Consider the following 16,055-nt stretch of genomic DNA (forward strand, 5'->3'; position numbering starts at 1 on the left):
TGAAGAATAAGCGAGAATGAGGTAGGTACTTATATCTTGTAAAAACATATCTCTCTATAATTCTATTTGTTCTGTTTCTCTGGAGAACCTTAACTAATATAGTGAGACAAGTATTCCAGATAAATCTTTGGAAAGTCTTGAGGTTATAAAAATCTTGGTGAGTTTGCGGATCTGAGAGCGCCACTAAAGCTACCGCATAAACAGCAAAGGGCAGAGTGACCCTAGTTGAAGCTGGTTACAGAAGCAAGTAGCAAACAGTGAGGAAGTAACTTACCAATGTATGTTCTCTTCTAGTTGACTTTGAAGGTTTACTTTTGCTCCCAAGGATGCCTCTTCTAGCTACATAAATTTGAGATTTGTATTTAATATGCATGATATGGAAAATGCCCCATCTGCTTTAGTCTTTCTTGCTGTATTGTACTGTATGGTAGGTTTTGTTTTGTTTTGTTTTGTTTTGCGGTACGCGGGGCTCTCACTGCCGTGGCCTCTCCCGTTGCGGAGCACAGGCTCCGGACGCGCAGGCTCAGCGGCCATGGCTCACGGGCCCAGCCGCTCCACGGCATGTGGGATCTTCCCGGACCGGGGCACGAACCCACGTCCCCTGCATCGGCAGGCGGACTCTCAACCACTGCGCCACCAGGGAAGCCCCAAAGTAATAAAGTTTTGAGCCAGGAGGATGGCCACCTAAGACACAGACTAGATTTCCCCAGCTCCATTTGCAGTAGAAGTGGCCAGGTTACTCAGTTCTGGCCAGTAGAAATCAGTGGCGCTGTCCTTAGCACCTTCAGGGAGCGTTCCTTCAGAGAGCGCGGGGCTGTGTGCTGTCCTCTTCCGGCTCTCTTCCTCCATCGGATTACAGGGAACAGATGGTGCCTCTGACTTTCAGGCTGAAGATTACACCCAATTGATACGGAACAGAGAGGGCAAGAGTAGCCTCAGGAGGCAGAGCCATCATGCCAGACCTGGAGATTTTTACACAAGAGCAGAGTAAATGTCCTGTGTAAGCCACTGTTATTTTAGTTTCATGATACTTGTCCTTGTATAATCCGCGCACTGGGGCTACTTCTGGAGAGAGTTCAGTAAACAGGCAGGACAAGAAAGGGGATTCCAGATAGAGAGTGACATAAGGAGAGGACCTGGAGTGTAAAAGTATTTGGTATATTTGTAATCAGCGAGCACAAGCAAATCAGGACAGGGCAGCATCACAGAGAGAAACTGAAACACTATAGCTTCAGCCTTTAATCTGATCCAAGCTGCACGTGGAATCCCTGAAAGGCCCCAACCTGCTGTGACCGTGGGGAAGACCCGCACGTGAGGTTTGTGATCAGTCAGTCCTGGGTTTGAATCTCGCTCAGAGTTAGCTATTTGATCTTGGAAAAGTTCCCTTCCTTTCTCCTATTTAGCAAATTGAATTAAAACATTCACCTCAGAGTTTATTTTCCAAGATTAAGTGAGAAAACATTGAGCATCTTGCACAGTGATTTATACTTAATAACTGGGCCGATAAAGGTTTGTTCTCTCCCACCCTTTCTCCTTGAATTTGCCTCCTGGCTCACTTGTGGGTACTTAAGAAGTGTGGGTCCTCAAGGGATCTGTCATTTAGGGGTCATAAAATTGACAAAGAAGGCAAACAAAAAAAGACACCTAATTTGCCATTCCAGGACCAGCCTGCTGGGACCACAGGCAGGAGAAAGTGCTTCTGGGCGCTGCAGTCACATGGAGTACAGGACACCTCAGCCGAGGGCATCCTCTCCAGAACGCAGTGTTTCATACAGTTCCTTGGGCTTGGGTGGTATAAAAACTAATGGGCCGGGGGCTTCCCTGGTGGCGGCCCAGTGGTTGAGAGTCCGCCTGCCGATGCAGGGGGAAATGGGTTCGTGCCCCGGTCGGGGAAGATCTCACATGCCGCGGAGCGGCTGGGCCCGTGATCCATGGCCGCTGAGCCTGCGTGTCCGGAGCCTGTGCTCCGCAACGGGAGAGGCCACAGCAGTGAGAGGCCCGCATACTGCAAAAAAACAAAACAAAACAACAACAACAAAAAACTAATGGGCAGGAGTTATATTTGTTAATGTGTGTACAGCATGATGAATATTTGGACATTTTATAGTTGTTTAGCAAAAAATAAGCTTAAAAAAAAGATTCATGTTGCTTCTAACCTGATAAGGCTGAAAAATGTTCCAGCTACTCTGTCCCACATCTAGGTGTTTTTTTTTTACCTGCTGCTGTGGAAAAGGGGAACGGCAAGACCATCTTTGATAATAAACAGCAGCTACTGCCAGAAATCAATCCTCCAGGAGAGTTTATTAACCAAGAGGAAAAGCGCCCTCTTGGCTGTATTTCCCGTCAGTCTGAAAACGGCTTTTGGAGACACCCTGCTCAACACATGCCGCTTCATTTTCCCTGACTCACGGGCCACGTGATGCGTTTGCCGATGAACGTCCTGTGGTATTGCCAGAGGCTAAAAACACGAAAACCTAGATTATTCCTGCCAGCTAGCCTAAGTCACTGGCATTTTAGTTTTAAATAAGACTTACTAATAGGCAATAATGCTATTTAATGATTTGCAAAGGATTTAGTATTCACAACCTATGATGTAATTATTATATCTGACAGGAAGGAAATTCAGAATTTCCTTTAATACAAAAAATAAACTGGCCCATGTCACCGAGCTGGATAAGTGACAGAGCTGGAGTTCAAGCCCTATGCCCTGCCTCCAAATCTTCTTTCTAGAAAGCTCCAAGGTGTTCCCAAAGTTCCTTGAATGGCCCTTTTGTAACTTGTGCTTTTATGGATAATTGAGTTCTTAATTACCTCAGTCCCTGAGCTGAAACCTTCAATCCTACCAGAAGCTACTATGCTTTCACTATTTTTTGAGCATCAACTCTAGGCCAGGCACTGTTCTGACCAGTTTGTGTAAACCACTGAACAAAATAGAGCTTCTGCCTTTGTGGAGCTTACAGTCTAGTGAGAGCAGGCCATGAACTCGAGAAAACATCAGAAGGTGATAAGTGCTCAGCTAAAAGCAGATCAAGGAGGGAATGAGTGGGAGGGGCGAGTGGGTGGAGTTTGCTGCGAGTGGGTGGAGTCTGTTGAAATATTAGAAGAGGTGCTCTGGGTAGCCTGAGACGGCAGCTAAGCCAAGACCTGAAGGCGGTAGGGAGCCAGTTAGCCAATGTTAGCACCTAAAACGTGGCTTATTTTTCCTTTTCTTTGAGTATCAAGCAAAGCAATCACCAAGCTTTGATTGAGTGATGTTGAGGCAACGTTGAGCCCTCTGAGATGTGTAAAAACAGATGTTCTACTCCCCAAACCCAAGCGCTCAGGATCACTTCATGCAAGTTTTAGGTGCTAAATACCTCTGAACAGAAGTCACGAGGCTCTTAAATCAATCCACTGCTATGTTGAAAGCAGAACTGTCAAAACTGATTGGTCCGCACTGTGGAATATGCACCAGGAGTGACTAGGGTCGTCCGTTACTCACTGCTGAAATACGTATGCACCTGCACAGTGGCATGTGGGGACGTCATCTGACTCCTTCTAGGGGTGATCCCTTCCTGTTCCTTCAAACTTTGAAAATAACCTGGTCATCTGTATTTACAAAGTACTAAAGTGCCCTTAACAGTAAGAATGAAAGTAAAATATATATATATATATATATATATATATATATATATATATATATATATATGGTCCTGTAACACAACAGGGGAAACAGGCTGACATCTTCACAACATCTTACAGCTTTTGGGATGAGGACTCCAATGTTTTTTGTTTAGGCCGTTTGAAGCATGAGAAAACCAAGCTCTGTAGCCCTGAAACATCCACGGGAGGGTACGCCACAGGCTGGAGCTGACCAAACTGCAGGCCCCACGCTGTAACATCCAGGTAAGCAAAGGGGCAGGTGAAGAGTAGGGGGGATAGGAAGGAACTAGTTACTCGGGCGGCAGTAAAGTGACCAACTGGACTCAGAGCCATTCAAGGACAAGTGGACCAGTTTCTGAAAATAACTGGTGGTTTCATGCAGCAAAAACAAAACGAGGATGAATGCTTGGAACTTGGTCAAATTTGTCAGAGTAAAAAATATATCCCGAAGAAAACACAGCTAGAAACAGCTGATTCCAAGTTTTGTATCGAGTAAAAGAGAAGTGGATGGAATCAGTTTATCAACTAGTTTATTTTTCAGAAATGACTTGTTATCGCAGTTGACTTGGGGCTGTATCCACGGGCAAGTGTACACGTGCCGTCCCAGCCCACATACAGAATCTCAAAATCACACCACACCCATCATACTGGGTGGTTACCGACAGATGCGATGTATTGATAGAACTGCGTGCTTAATACACGCAACAGGGTCACGGCAACTTGCAATAACTGACAATAGTGTGTCCAAAGGGTGAATGCACCAGGGCAGAGCCTGGGCACCAGCCACTCCGGAGAGTGCTTTTACACCACCACGGCAGGGCACCCCCTGGAGGTGTGCAAGGCAGTGCCCCCGTCTGCCTAATCACCTCTATTCACGATTTAACCATTTGTTTTGTTCTTCTGCAATCCTAACTTCTGATTTCACAATATGGTCCGTGAACTTTTTTTTTTTAAAGTACACAGTGCTTTAAAGGAAGAAAACAACTCTGCATTGGGGAAGAAAATAGAATGAAGCAGAACAATCTACCATTCAGGAATGGCCTTCTTCTTCTGGTCTCTACGCACCCTGCGCTGGGACAGGCTGCACTGGGATGGATGGTGGGACTAAGCTTCCCTTTTTACGCTAAGTATAAAGAGCGTGACCATACAACATTGTGTCCACTGGGGTACTTGTGACAGTGCAATAGGGAACCATTAATAAACCAATCAGGACAGGAAGCACCAATCTAGACTGTCCTTGGCAAACCCAGATGTATACTTATCCTACAGCTATATCTGAGATCTTGCTACCAAAATATATAGTAAAAGTTAAGGACTCACTCAACTCTGCCGTTGATGTCATACTGGCCTCCAAGGGAAGAATGGACTTATGTGACACACCATTCAAGATTGGTCCCCAGGAATATGCATCAGGGTGTCAGTCCATCTTACGTGAGACCCAGTTAACGAAAGGACATTTCCTAACCTGCTTTTAGTTCAAGATGACTCACAATGGACTGAGGGTGCTAAGAAGCTTTAAAGCTTGGCCAGCAGGGAACAGGGAAATGATGCTGAGATACTGATGTGCAGGAAAGAGCATCATATCCAACTGAGAACAATGAAATATCCAGCCTGCCTTTGTCTCCGAACTTAGCTGTTTAAACTTTATGCAGGTACCTAGGTCAGAGGGCTGGTCTAATACGGTAGGTAATGTCCCATCCAAGGATAAACTTTTTCTACCAGGAAAATCTAGAGATAAGTAGGACCAAAATAAGCAAAGGCCTGCTGGGGGAGGCACGGCCTCTAAATTCAAGGCCCTTCTCTGGTTTAGCAATGGCCTACAGTCTCCCGCGCCACTGCTTCCAATGCGTATGGAGGACGGGGGAGCTGCCATGTGTTTTTCTTTTAAACATTTATCCAATCTCATTCCTAGGTAGTGTGGGCAAGTCTTTAGTGTCAAGTTCATTATCTTAATTCCAGCAATAGCTTCCATTTGGCTTTATCAGAAACACCCCAATACCTGCCAGTAGTGACAGGTGTCCATTTCCAATGCCTTGACGTCAACGTGAAAATTCCTTAGAACTTTCTGTACTTCCTGCATGTGGTCTTTGCTGGGCTTGGTCTTCTCCTACCCTTCCTCTCAGTCCTAACTTAACTCTCAGCCAGCACACTGGGCATGATTTGGGCTTGGTGGTGGGTGGAATCCTGCCATGGATCCCTTATGACCATCTGCTTCTTTTCTGCTGACTCTTATATTTCCATAAAACTCTACAGAGGTAGACAGTACGTGGGGATATAGCCCTGCAAGAGATTAAAGATTAGAAATGGATAGAAGTTCTTTCAGAAAGGGATTTGTACTAATCTGTTTTTCATTGTCTCTGAACTGGCACCCCACCGCCTACCTACGCATCGCTTCCTGAATGAAGACTCTCCTAAGCTCGGACGGCATCAAGCTTGTTCTGACCCCAGGAGCCTTAAGGAGGCGCCATTTGTCGCCGTGGGAGATGGGGGCCTCTTATTGACCAAGACGTGAAAAGAACAGGTTGGGTTAGGACTTACAGCAAAACCAGGTACCAGAGCAACGCCTCTGCAACCTCAGCGTGCAGCAGTCACGAGGAGCCGGTTAATTTAAAATGCAGCTGCCTACGCTGAGGGGCTGAGTCAGCCAAATCTGCACAAGGCCTAGACATCTGCATCTTAACAAGCACCCCCCCCATCCGCCCCCAATCTTCTAACGCAGGCAGTCTTCCACCTTCAGCTCTGAGGAACACGTAAAGCGGTGACAAGGCATTCATCTGCGGAGGAGAAAATCACCCACGTTGCACCGACACCCTGGGCACGCTGCCCCGCCTCCATTCACCTTTGGACGGTGACTCCTGGGCAGTGACGGGCAGGGTACACGTCTGGCCGCGCGTGGGCACCCAGCCGACAGCCACCCCAACTCTAAGTTTTCTGCTTGGAGTCCACACGCCGTCTATTCTAAAACGTACTAAATAGAAGCGACATTTCTGAACTCACGGCAGGTTTTTACGCAATTCTTTTATTTCCTCGGCCTGACAGCAGAAACTTCATGATACAAGAGCCTGCAGCTGACAGAACTGACACACGGATTTCCACCACGGGAAGGACCCTTTTCATTAGCGGAGATGAACTGAAGTGTCCCATCTGAGTGCAATTCCCGCTTCCCACTCCCACCCACATCATAACCCCTAAAGTGAAAACGATCAGAATCAGATAGAATCCCCAGGAACTACTAAAAGTCACCCTCTCAAATGTTTCTATCTAGCAGCTGTGGTAAGTGAAAACCCAAGGAGGGAAGCAGCTGGCCCTCACTGGGCATTTCCGTGCGTGTGAGAGTGAAGGGCAGCAGCCCGGGAGCAAGAATTCTGCATGAGCGGGGGCTGTGGACAATCCATCTTACCTCACACCCGCCCCTTCCATACGTAACTCATCTTTGTCCCCATCCATGGAGTGAAGTTTGGGAAATGCCAGATGAGGGGTTTTAGCCTATCACTGGAAATGGCGGAGGCTCATTCAAGGCCAAGGTAGGTGTGGGGAAAAGGGGCACCAAAGAGCAAAGCAGGTTAGACAGAGATGCTCAATACTTTGTCAGTTCCAGTTTAATGCTATCAAGACTCTCTTGGCAATCCTGACATCCCTCACGCCTGGCCTCTATTTTCCAGCAGAAGGAGAGCTCCATCTAAGTGTCTGGGTCTGACGTCTACTGCCACCACTGGGGTGGGTACTGTGATGCTTGTGAGATGACAATGGGATGCGGGAGGAGATGTGGAGGTAGGAGAGGTCAGGGGTCACAATGCTTCAATTACAATGGGTCTCTTTTGGTCCCCAGGAATGGTCCACTACCAGTGATCCTAGAACATTCCCATCCCCTTTCCCTACATGTCTTGTGCAAATGTCAAATATAGAATCTCTGCCCAAAGAGAAGGAGAGCGGAAAGTTACGGGTGGTCCACGATCTCTGGCCCCAACTTGCCCACCCCCGATTCTTCTATGGAAATCCCACGAAAGTTAATTCGCAGCAGTGTTGTGAGACTAGAGCATCCTCATTTTTCTATGAAGCCAAAAAACAGCTCTGTCCTGACATGCTTTCTCCCTGGGCCGAGAAAGCAGCAAAAAATATCAATTGAGCATGTGAAAATATGGTGATGGTGTGTGCAGTGTAGTGTTTCCAGATGTCTTCACCTTCTGTCTCCTCCACAGGGGGAGACCTCCCCGCCTCTCTCCCCAAGCCCCACACACGCCCCTCCCCCTGCCCCGAGTCCGGGTGCTCCCATCGGCCGGCTTCCGCCACTCACTTCCCGTAGACACTCTCGTCACTGTAGGCCACGTACAGAAAATAGTCTTCCTCGTGGTTGTCCTAGGGGAAGAGGTAAGACGACGGTTTAGAAAACATAGTCACATTCATCATCCCTAGGATTCAGAGCCTCACACAACTCTGTAAGGTAGGCAGAGGAGGTACCATCAGTCCCCATTGAAAAGAGCATCGAAGAAGCAGCAGAAGCGGCTGGGATTCAACTCTGAACTCTGAGTTCACAAAAACCTTCGTGGAGAACACCATACACACCAGGGATACAAACATGACCCCTAAAAGGCTCACTCTGGCAAGGGGAACACAGATCCAATGTAACTATAGGTACTGGAATAAAAACTAATAGAGAATGTATGCTGTGGAATAAAAATGAGAGGTTATTAGAAAAGTTTGTGCAAGTCACTAATGGGACACAAAAAGAAGGCAGTATTGTGTGAAACCCTTTAAGGAATAATAATGCAGTAACAATCTTAGGTGATATAGCACGATAAAGTCCTTTATTATAGTTTTCTCATCAGATTCTGACAGTTTACCAATTAAACCAAATAAAAACACTCAAGCTATTCCCTCCAACTGAGTTTATCTGTGAAGACAAATGAATCCATTTACAGACTGCCGTAATTTTAAATTTCATTTTATCTGGAATTTTTGCAGTCAGAAACCACTTCCTGCTGTTTCAATAAAGACGATCCAATGTTAAAACACTACAGCAAGGCAAAACTAAAAAGAGAATTCAAAGGGACTGAATCTAGTGGGCTGCTCACTCCGTAAGGGACAAGTGGCATCTGATCTCCCAGAGCCTGACACGGCCTCATGAAAGGAACCTGATAAACAACACCTCCTGCCCCACTTCCCAGGTATGTTGGTAACACACCTGGGATGTTGATAACACACCTGGGACAAAAGCTAGAGAAGGCCAGACTGCACAGTATTGTCACCAGGACCATTACCTCATACAGCTGGCCCATGGTCGCGCTAGTGGGAGGGATGGTGTTGTTGACAAAGAAGAATAAGGCGTCTTCGGGTCTCAGGTGGATCCTCTTCCGGATTAAGAAGTAGAACTGGCCAACTAGATGAAGGAAGGTTTTAGAAAAGGAAGGAAAGGAGGAAGAAAATGAGAGGTTAGCAGAACGGTAAGATCCAGAAAAAAAATCCTACTGCACCTGTTTCCAAAAGTACCAGACTTACGTATCACCTGAGCAGAGCCCAATACCGTCCTACAGCGTTAGGAATAAAAAGTGACACTCAGAGGAGCCTGCATATTTCTTGACATGCCATCGAGGAGTTTAATTCCTCAATCCTTCCCCACTTTACTCAATTTCAGACCTAATGTTAGCATATCCACTCAAGGCCTGAGGACACCTCTGAGGGAATACAACGTGTCTCCAGACTGAAACACTCCCATCATTGTCTAAATCGGACTTGAAACACACTTCCAGGGAATTCCACGGCAGTCCAGTGGTTAGGACTCTGGCCCTTTCACTGCCAGGGCCCGGGTTTGATCCCTGGTCGGGGAAATAAGATCCTGCAAGCCACGTGGTGCAGCCAAAAAGAAGAAGAAAAAAACAAAAAGAAAGAAAGAAACACACTTCCCACTCCCACCTAAGACAAACTTGTGACGGGAAGCGGTCTAATAGACTGCAGTAATCTCAGCACAATTAGTCACCCCAATGTTGGGGCAATGAGTGGGGTTCGATGCGTTACCCTTCACTGAGCACACTGGAAGATTTCTAGAAGGCTGATATGCAAATCGAATAACTCTGGAGCAAACACATCTACAAAATCTTTCCAAGTGCCTCCTGGATGCACTGGTTACTCCATTAAGAATCAACGTGAAGAATGAATGTATCCTATCCAAACAGTATCTACAAGATGTATTAACAAAAAACTGTAGCTTGAGACAAGGTGTTCAGCTGAGAATCTCTAAAATGTGATTCTCCCAATAAACTAGTCTGGTTTTCCTTCTGGAGTAAATTGGTATCACAATAACAAAGCTGAATTTTAAGCGGTTTAAATAATGGACGTCGGATCTTTTCTTTCAAGCTTTCGTACTTTGCTGCATCTAAATCAAACAAAGCACTACCATGGGAAACGCTTAAGGAAATGGGTGATGGGAAAGAACTATGACATCACCGTTGTTGAATCACCTAACTCTCAGGAGAATCCCACTCACTCTCTTCAATTCTACTTCCTCTCAATCCCACAGTCACACGCACACAGGAAGGACTGGGAATGCTTTCCCATGGGAGGAAGTTGTCCGGGGAGGGAAGGAGCATTACCAGTGAGGTCAGAGGGCACTAGGTACTTCCTCTTGTCCAGATCAGGCACCCTGGCCTTGGGAGCCTTCTCCACGATCACCTGGGAGGAGAAGTAGAAAGTGGGGATAAAAACTGCAGAATCCAACCTAGTATTTTCCCCTCTACATCCTACAGTTGCCCTATCTGAAGTGAGTTTGTCTGGGGCCGATACAGCTTTTCCATTTCTTATTCCCCCTTCCCCCTTCCAAAATGTATGAGAAAATGGACTTTCGTAATAAGGTTATGGTTTTATTACTGCAATAACAAGAGGATGAGGAGGGCATGTTATGAAAAGTAAAGATTTTAAAACCTTGATTTTAATTACGAATTACCTGTAAGGTATACTATAGGATATATACTTTCTGGTATTTAGTTAAAGCACCAAGAAGATTGTCTGAATTTTCTCAGATGGTCCTGAGTACCTATTAGTTTTATTCTTTCATATAAATGCTATTTATTAAAGGTACAGATAATGTGGTTCAAATTTTATACTTTATCAAAATTTTTGAGAACAGAAAAAAATATATTCAAGACACTATTAACTGAAAAAAAAGTATTAAAACAGTTCTTATATTCTTTAATATGATGTCAGTACAATAACTAACCCATTAGTCAATACTGATTATCTGTTAGGATTTTAAGAGATTTTTCAATGTCTGCATTAAATATTTCTATAATATTTCAAGTTTTAGAAAGATCATATATGGCTGTAACGAAAAGAAAAAAAGATATGTAAAATTTAAAGACTCTTTATACATGAAGATTTATAAAATAGAAAATATCTTATAAATTTTTAATATTAATTTAAATATACTTAAATGTAAATATTATATAAATATATTTACTATTTATATATTATATGATATAATATTTAATTTCATTTAAAAATATTTAAAATCTATTGTAAAACCATCAGCTTTAGATTTTTAGTTTAGAAAATATAATCACTCTAGGCAGAAGATATGGGAAGTACAGAAAATTTAAAGAAATAGAAATATACACTGGACAAGTATCCCTAGTAGCTTGTGACCTTCAACAGGTCACTTAACCTCTCTGAGCTTCAGCATTCCAACAAGTAAATGGAAGACGATAACTTTCAACCACATCTTTTACAGAGGCATGGAACTGATACAATGAACTTGAATAATCCATAACATTTTAAGTGAAAAGGCTTTGTAAATTACAAAGATCTAAACATAAGGATTGATTTGGAGAAATCTGAAGCTTTTACATTTAAGGGGAGAGAATAACAAGTGAAAAACCTACTTATTTTTGCACAGAAAAAGAATCCTGCACCTGGAAGACCAGAAGGACGTGATCACACTTAACAATAAAAATAAATCCAGTTGCAAAATAAATGAGTCACAGGTACAAAATGTCTAGTGTGAGGAATATAATAATAACTAAGTAATATGGTGACATACCATAACTAACTAGACTTATCACGGTGATCATTTTGAAATGTATAGAAAAAAATCACTACGTTGTGTAACAGGAATTAACACAGTGTTGTAGGTAAATTACACTTTGAGAGTAAATCCTAAGAGTTCTCATCACAAAAAACAAAATTTTTTTTCTACTTCTTTAATTTTTTATCTGTGTATGAGATTATGGATATTCACTCAACTTACTGTGATCATCATTCCATGACGTATGTAAGTCAAATCATTATGCTGTACACTTTAAACAGTGCCATATGTCAATTATATCTCCATAAAACCGGAAGAAAAAATAAATAAATAAAAATCAAAACTGCAGCAGTGATATGTGAGTCAGAAATTAAAAGAAAAAGTAGGAAGAGCACAGGAAGAGACCAGTGATGGCGCAACAATGAGGATGGACAGGAGGCCGCAGGCACATAAAATCAAAGGGAAGGAGGCTGCCTTGTGTCACGCAGGAGCTCTGAGATGACGTGGCAGCTCCAGCCTGGATTAATAAGACATGGAAACCATGTGAAGGGAGCAGAAAAAGAGAGCGACAAAGCCAAGTGCAACTGTGACATCGGGAAGAGAGGGTTGGATGTGGAGGAAAAGGAGGGGAGAAGGAATCATTAAGGCCTTCGCTTACCAGAAAATATTCAAGTTCCCAGGAACCCTTCAGTTACAGTGGGCCCTGGGCCTAGATGCTTTGCCTGTTTGGGTCTCAGTTTTCCTCCTCTGTGAAATGTGACTAATACTCCATAGGGCTGCTCATGAATTTCAAAAAACAGGCAATCTCTTCCTAACAGTTTCCTGCTATGTTGCAGGTTTTCAATACACTGTAGCTAGAAAGGTAACTTCAAAATCTCATGAAACTCTGTCTCAAGGCCCAAGCACGCCTATTCTTTTGGGTGGCAGCTACAGATGTGCTCAGGCTACACTCAAGTCACGTAAGCAGTCAGGGTACGTGACTGCTTTAATGACACCAATGGTCTAGGGGGAACGGGCTTTAGAAATCATTTAGTCTAACCCTCTTCTCCGTAAACACAACACTTGAGCACAGCAAGATTCAGGGTTCTGCCCAGAACTTGCACCAAATCTCAGGATTCAGAGGGTAGAGATCCTTTTGCATCACAACTAGAAAGAAGGCCACAGGCTGAGCACCTAAGGAGCAGCTAGAGGCTGACCACTGGTTAAAACCTAACTGGAGGAATCATGAGATCTAAGTGAGAGTCATAATGGCTTACAAACTATCACAGAAGTAAAACATTTAACACCAAACAATGAGCAGAACAAAAATAGGGGGGGATTAGCTGAAATATTCTGGGTGAATGCATGTAAATGACTGAAATGGAAAAGACTGTTTTGAGGAAATGTATGAGAATTTTAACTAGATTTAGGAACAGGTACAATTCTGAGTTTGTGACTTATACGGAGCTTCCTGGAACAGAGCCTCATACTTAGCGTTCTGAATAAACGGTAGTCATTTTGCCGACTGGGATGCCGTTCTGGCATCCTACTACCATCTGTGAACTCTCGAAGGCAGCAACAGTTGACTTCTCTATTTCCAATACCTAACAGTGCGAGGCACACACTGCACACTTAAATAATTCTGTTGAACAGAACTGCATTAGAGATTGAGAAACAATATGACATGGAGGGCCCAACAGCCAGGGTCAGAATCCCAGCTCTGCCACACAGCAGCCAGGTGAAACTTTTCAGGAAGTTACTTCAGTTCTCTGTGCCTCAGATCCTGCCTCTGTAGAATGGGATTATAACGGTGTGAGGACTAAGTGAATGAATATAGACAGGGAACTGAGAATACTCCCAGGTACATGGTAAGTTATCAATCAAAGTTAGTTGTCACTTTCAAATATTACTATAAGAGAGTAGGAATGGGTATCACCAAGATTTGGGGGAAACTTTTAAAGCAGTCATGCAAGGTCCACAGACCAAGCAAGCAATCTGTCACGAATCCGTCAGTGGGTAATAGGGCTAGCTCTCCTTTTTAGCTGAAAACCCTTTTGTATGTAATTCCTGGGGAATGGAACAGCCCTAATATCTCCTCTACCCTTATAGGAAAAGGACTGCAAGGGGTTTATACGGCCCAGGTCGCTTTTGGCAGCTGTAAGAACACCAAAGTTAGATGAGGTTTGGAAAGGAATTCAAGAGTACCTCTCACCATCAGATAATGGCAATTCCTTTACCTGCAAATTATCTGTAATATGTATCCGAATGCCCCTGCCCGAAGATAAAAGGTCTTCGGGTCCTTAGGGTCTCTAGTCCCCCATCGCCAAAGCTCACTGACTGTTCCCTCCACCACACTTTAAAGCCTTCTGCCTTCCCATCCGGCTGCGTAGCCCACAGTAGAGAAAAATCAGGCAGGAGGCGGGGGAGGGGGAGAGGGGGAAAGCGCCCGGATGCAGCAAGATACCTTACTATTTCTTCCCTCCTCACTGCCTGCACTAGTTTTACATTACGTACGCCAGAGTCCAAAAACCCGAGAGAAAAAAGGTCTCAGTCCTTCCTTATTGTGTCCAGGTACAATGTGTTCAGAATAAATACCGGAGGAAGGCTGGCTACAGCCCCACACGCCCCGGAGCCAAGAATGATGAGGCAACTGCGCGGAGAACGTGACCTTGTTTTCTGGGCCAGGCCTGTCTTGGGGCGCCCCCCATCCCCCCACGCCCGCTCCCTAACCCTCAGAGACAAAAATAAAGGATCCACTGGCTTCCGAACATTTCCCTCCCAAACCCAAGGCTATAAGGGCCAAAGTCAACTTGATTAACGGAGACCCACCTAAGGAGAAAACTGATGGGAGCAAATCCACCGCATCTGTTATTCCCAGAACAATTTCCATGCAGTCTTAAGGGCAGCAAATGAGTAGTCCCAACCTAATCATTCTCGCGCAAAAAGGCCCACATTTGGAGTACATCCCAGCTCACACATCCTCTGAATACTGCTGAGTCACTCAAACGTAGGCTCCGCTCTAAAACTGCGGTCAGCTCTATAGATGGGGACGGGCCCTGGGGATACGGGTTTTAAAGGGTCCGCAGTGCAAACGTTCCTTCCACTGGCTCTCTCCGTAGTGAAGGGCGTCCAGGTTAAGTACTTTTAGGGACCACCTTTCTGTGCCTCTGGCAGCCATCACGACTCCGCCGCCCCCCCCATTCCCTCCTCCCCCTCCCCCTCCACACTCACAGGGACCCGGTCCGGATATTTCTTCCGGATCTTTTCTCCTTCCTTTTTCCGATACTCAAAGGGATGGTCCTCCTTATACTGGAACTTCATGATGGACCGCAGGGTTTCTAAGATCCCCGGACGGGGCCTGCCTCCCTCGCGCACGAAGGCGTCTCTCCCGTCTTGATTCCCTCGGAACAAATTGCAATGTGTCTCAGACCCGCTTCAGAAAGGCCAGTCCCCGTCGCACTGCGGCTCCGCAGAGCTTTCAGATGGGGTCTCGGGGGCCCCCGGTCCAGAGGCACGGGAGGCCCAGGTAAAGAATTCCCGGAGGCTTTTCCCGAGACTCGGGAGCACAAAAACAACACGGCGGCGCGTTGGTCCTGTGACGTCACGAAGCCCCGCCCCAGGCCCGCCCCCCGCGACCCGTGGTCCGCGGGATGGGGGTGGGCAGGAGCTCTGTCCATTTCGGTGTTTTCTCATTCCATCTAAACTTTCCCTGCATAGAGTTCACTGGGACCACGAGCAATTTTCACCTCTTATTTTATGGTGACTGTGACATTAAAGGTGTTTTTCAAACAAAAAAAATGTTCTAATAATGTCTTCCTCCCTCTCCTTCGCAGTTTCTTGGTTGGGCCCCAAAACAAATACAGATGGCGAAAATCCAGCTTTTTTCAGCCTGTTGGGATCTGGAGTCTGGGAACAGATGGGATGGGGGTCCTGGCATTCCTTTGGCCCGTGCAGAGGTGCCGCGTGCTTGCCTTTCGCCCTTCGCTCGTTGGATTGCACTCGCCCGGCGCCTTCGGTGCTAGGCTGGCTGCCTCCGACCGTGACCCCTCCTTCACCACGTTGGCGTCATGTTGTTTAGGTCCTGGCCGCAGGCTGCTCCTAGAGCAGCAGCACAAACAGAGCATGACTAAGGGGTTTGAAGAGACGTATAAGGTGAAGGGCAAGAGGTGTAATCAAGGTCCAGAGAAGTGATGTCAGTCCCGACTACTAAGGGCTTCACACACATTCAGATATAGAAATGATTTACTTTCTCTTCTCTTAACCCAGAAGTAGGATCTGTCTTCGGAAAAGAAAATACCAAGAGATTCAGGTGATTAACTCAGTAGTCCTCAAACTTTTTTTTTTCCCCCTAAGGCAAAAATTCCCCGGAGAAGAGTACTCCTCTCCTCACCTGGATACAAAGTGCCACCGGAAGGGCTGG

At 45.4% G+C, this 16,055-nt stretch overlaps 1 protein-coding gene across 1 annotated transcript; it reads right to left on the reverse strand.

Annotated features, from left to right (window-relative positions):
• Positions 1–6,642: 6,642 nt before the first annotated feature.
• On the reverse strand, positions 6,643–15,235 carry GABARAPL1 (GABA type A receptor associated protein like 1). Its single transcript, XM_030834470.2, has 4 exons — positions 14,867–15,235; positions 10,230–10,308; positions 8,901–9,019; positions 6,643–7,998 (listed from the first exon to the last, which is right to left on the reverse strand). Exons 1-4 carry the CDS (start codon positions 14,954–14,956, stop codon positions 7,933–7,935), a joined length of 354 nt encoding a protein of 117 aa, XP_030690330.1. The 5' UTR covers positions 14,957–15,235; the 3' UTR covers positions 6,643–7,932.
• Between the last annotated feature and the right edge of the window lie 820 nt (positions 15,236–16,055).

The sequence above is a fragment of the Globicephala melas genome, chromosome 10, assembly GCF_963455315.2.
Source record: "Globicephala melas chromosome 10, mGloMel1.2, whole genome shotgun sequence".
Taxonomy (NCBI): Eukaryota; Metazoa; Chordata; class Mammalia; order Artiodactyla; family Delphinidae; genus Globicephala; species Globicephala melas.

Bases quoted from the DNA above. Each gene is read 5' to 3' on its own strand.
- GABARAPL1 (XM_030834470.2), bottom strand. From the start codon at position 14,956: ATGAAGTTCCAGTATAAGGAGGACCATCCCTTTGAGTATCGGAAAAAG. The intron at 10,309-14,866 runs GTGAGTGTGGAG...TTCTCCTCCCAG, and splicing joins AATATCCGGACCGGGTCCCT to GTGATCGTGGAGAAGGCTCC. The intron at 9,020-10,229 runs GTAATGCTCCTT...TCCTTCATCTAG, and splicing joins AGTGCCCTCTGACCTCACTG to TTGGCCAGTTCTACTTCTTA.